General features: G+C 58.0%; 1 protein-coding gene across 1 annotated transcript in view; it reads right to left on the reverse strand.

The window, feature by feature from the left end:
- Positions 1-52: 52 nt before the first annotated feature.
- The window catches only part of LOC104412120 (corticosteroid 11-beta-dehydrogenase isozyme 2-like), a 2,563-nt gene continuing 1,899 nt past the window's right edge, over positions 53-716 (reverse strand). Inside the window, 2 exon segments of the mRNA XM_010022736.1 lie at positions 53-304; positions 307-434. Coding sequence (XP_010021038.1) covers positions 53-304; positions 307-434 — 380 coding nt within the window.

Here is a 716-nt window from a genome sequence, read left to right on the forward strand (position 1 = left end):
GGAATCCCCAGAGAAGGGTTGCTCCTGCCCCGCGACCGCATGCGGGCCATGGTCAGGCCTTCTTGGTGGCGTCATGGTGCTCCTGCCTCAGCGCTCGGGGCAGCTTGGGGTTGATGAAGAACCCTTTCAGGAACAAGTCTCGCACGAAATAGGGCAGGTACCGGTGTATGAAATACATGAGCCCAAGGCCCTGCCCTGGGTAGTAGCGCACAGCTGGGTTGGCAGCCAGGAGCCCGTCTGTGATGCTGTTCACCACCGCGCTAAGGTCCTCCACTGCCACCTTCATGAACTGGATGAACTGGCGATGAACTGGATGAACTGGCGGTTGATCTCCTCCACATAGTCCTCGCCGTAGGCCTGCAGCAGCTCTCTGGGCAGACTGGCTACTAGCTGCTTCTTCTGCAGGTTCCAGAAGGCAGGGTCACATGTTGTCCCTGCAAGAATGCAGACCCCTGTGAGTTGCCTGGCCCCTCTCCTTCAGCTGGAACCCTGGCAGAGATCAGCCATGGTGGGAGCACCATGATGGCTCTTGGTACCCCAGGACTGGAAAAGAGGTCTCAGACCCTGCCTGCAGTAGAAATAGTGCTGCCATAAATGTGTCTGAGCTTGATCAGCCATCACTGGTGGCAGAGGATCACAGAAATCCCAGACTGGTCTGGGTTGGGAGTGACCTTAAAGCTCATCTGGTTCCAACCCCCTGCCACAGGCAGGGCCAC

The sequence above is a fragment of the Nestor notabilis genome, unplaced genomic scaffold, assembly GCF_000696875.1.
Source record: "Nestor notabilis isolate BGI_N333 unplaced genomic scaffold, ASM69687v1 scaffold12939, whole genome shotgun sequence".
In the NCBI taxonomy this organism is placed as follows: domain Eukaryota; kingdom Metazoa; phylum Chordata; class Aves; order Psittaciformes; family Psittacidae; genus Nestor; species Nestor notabilis.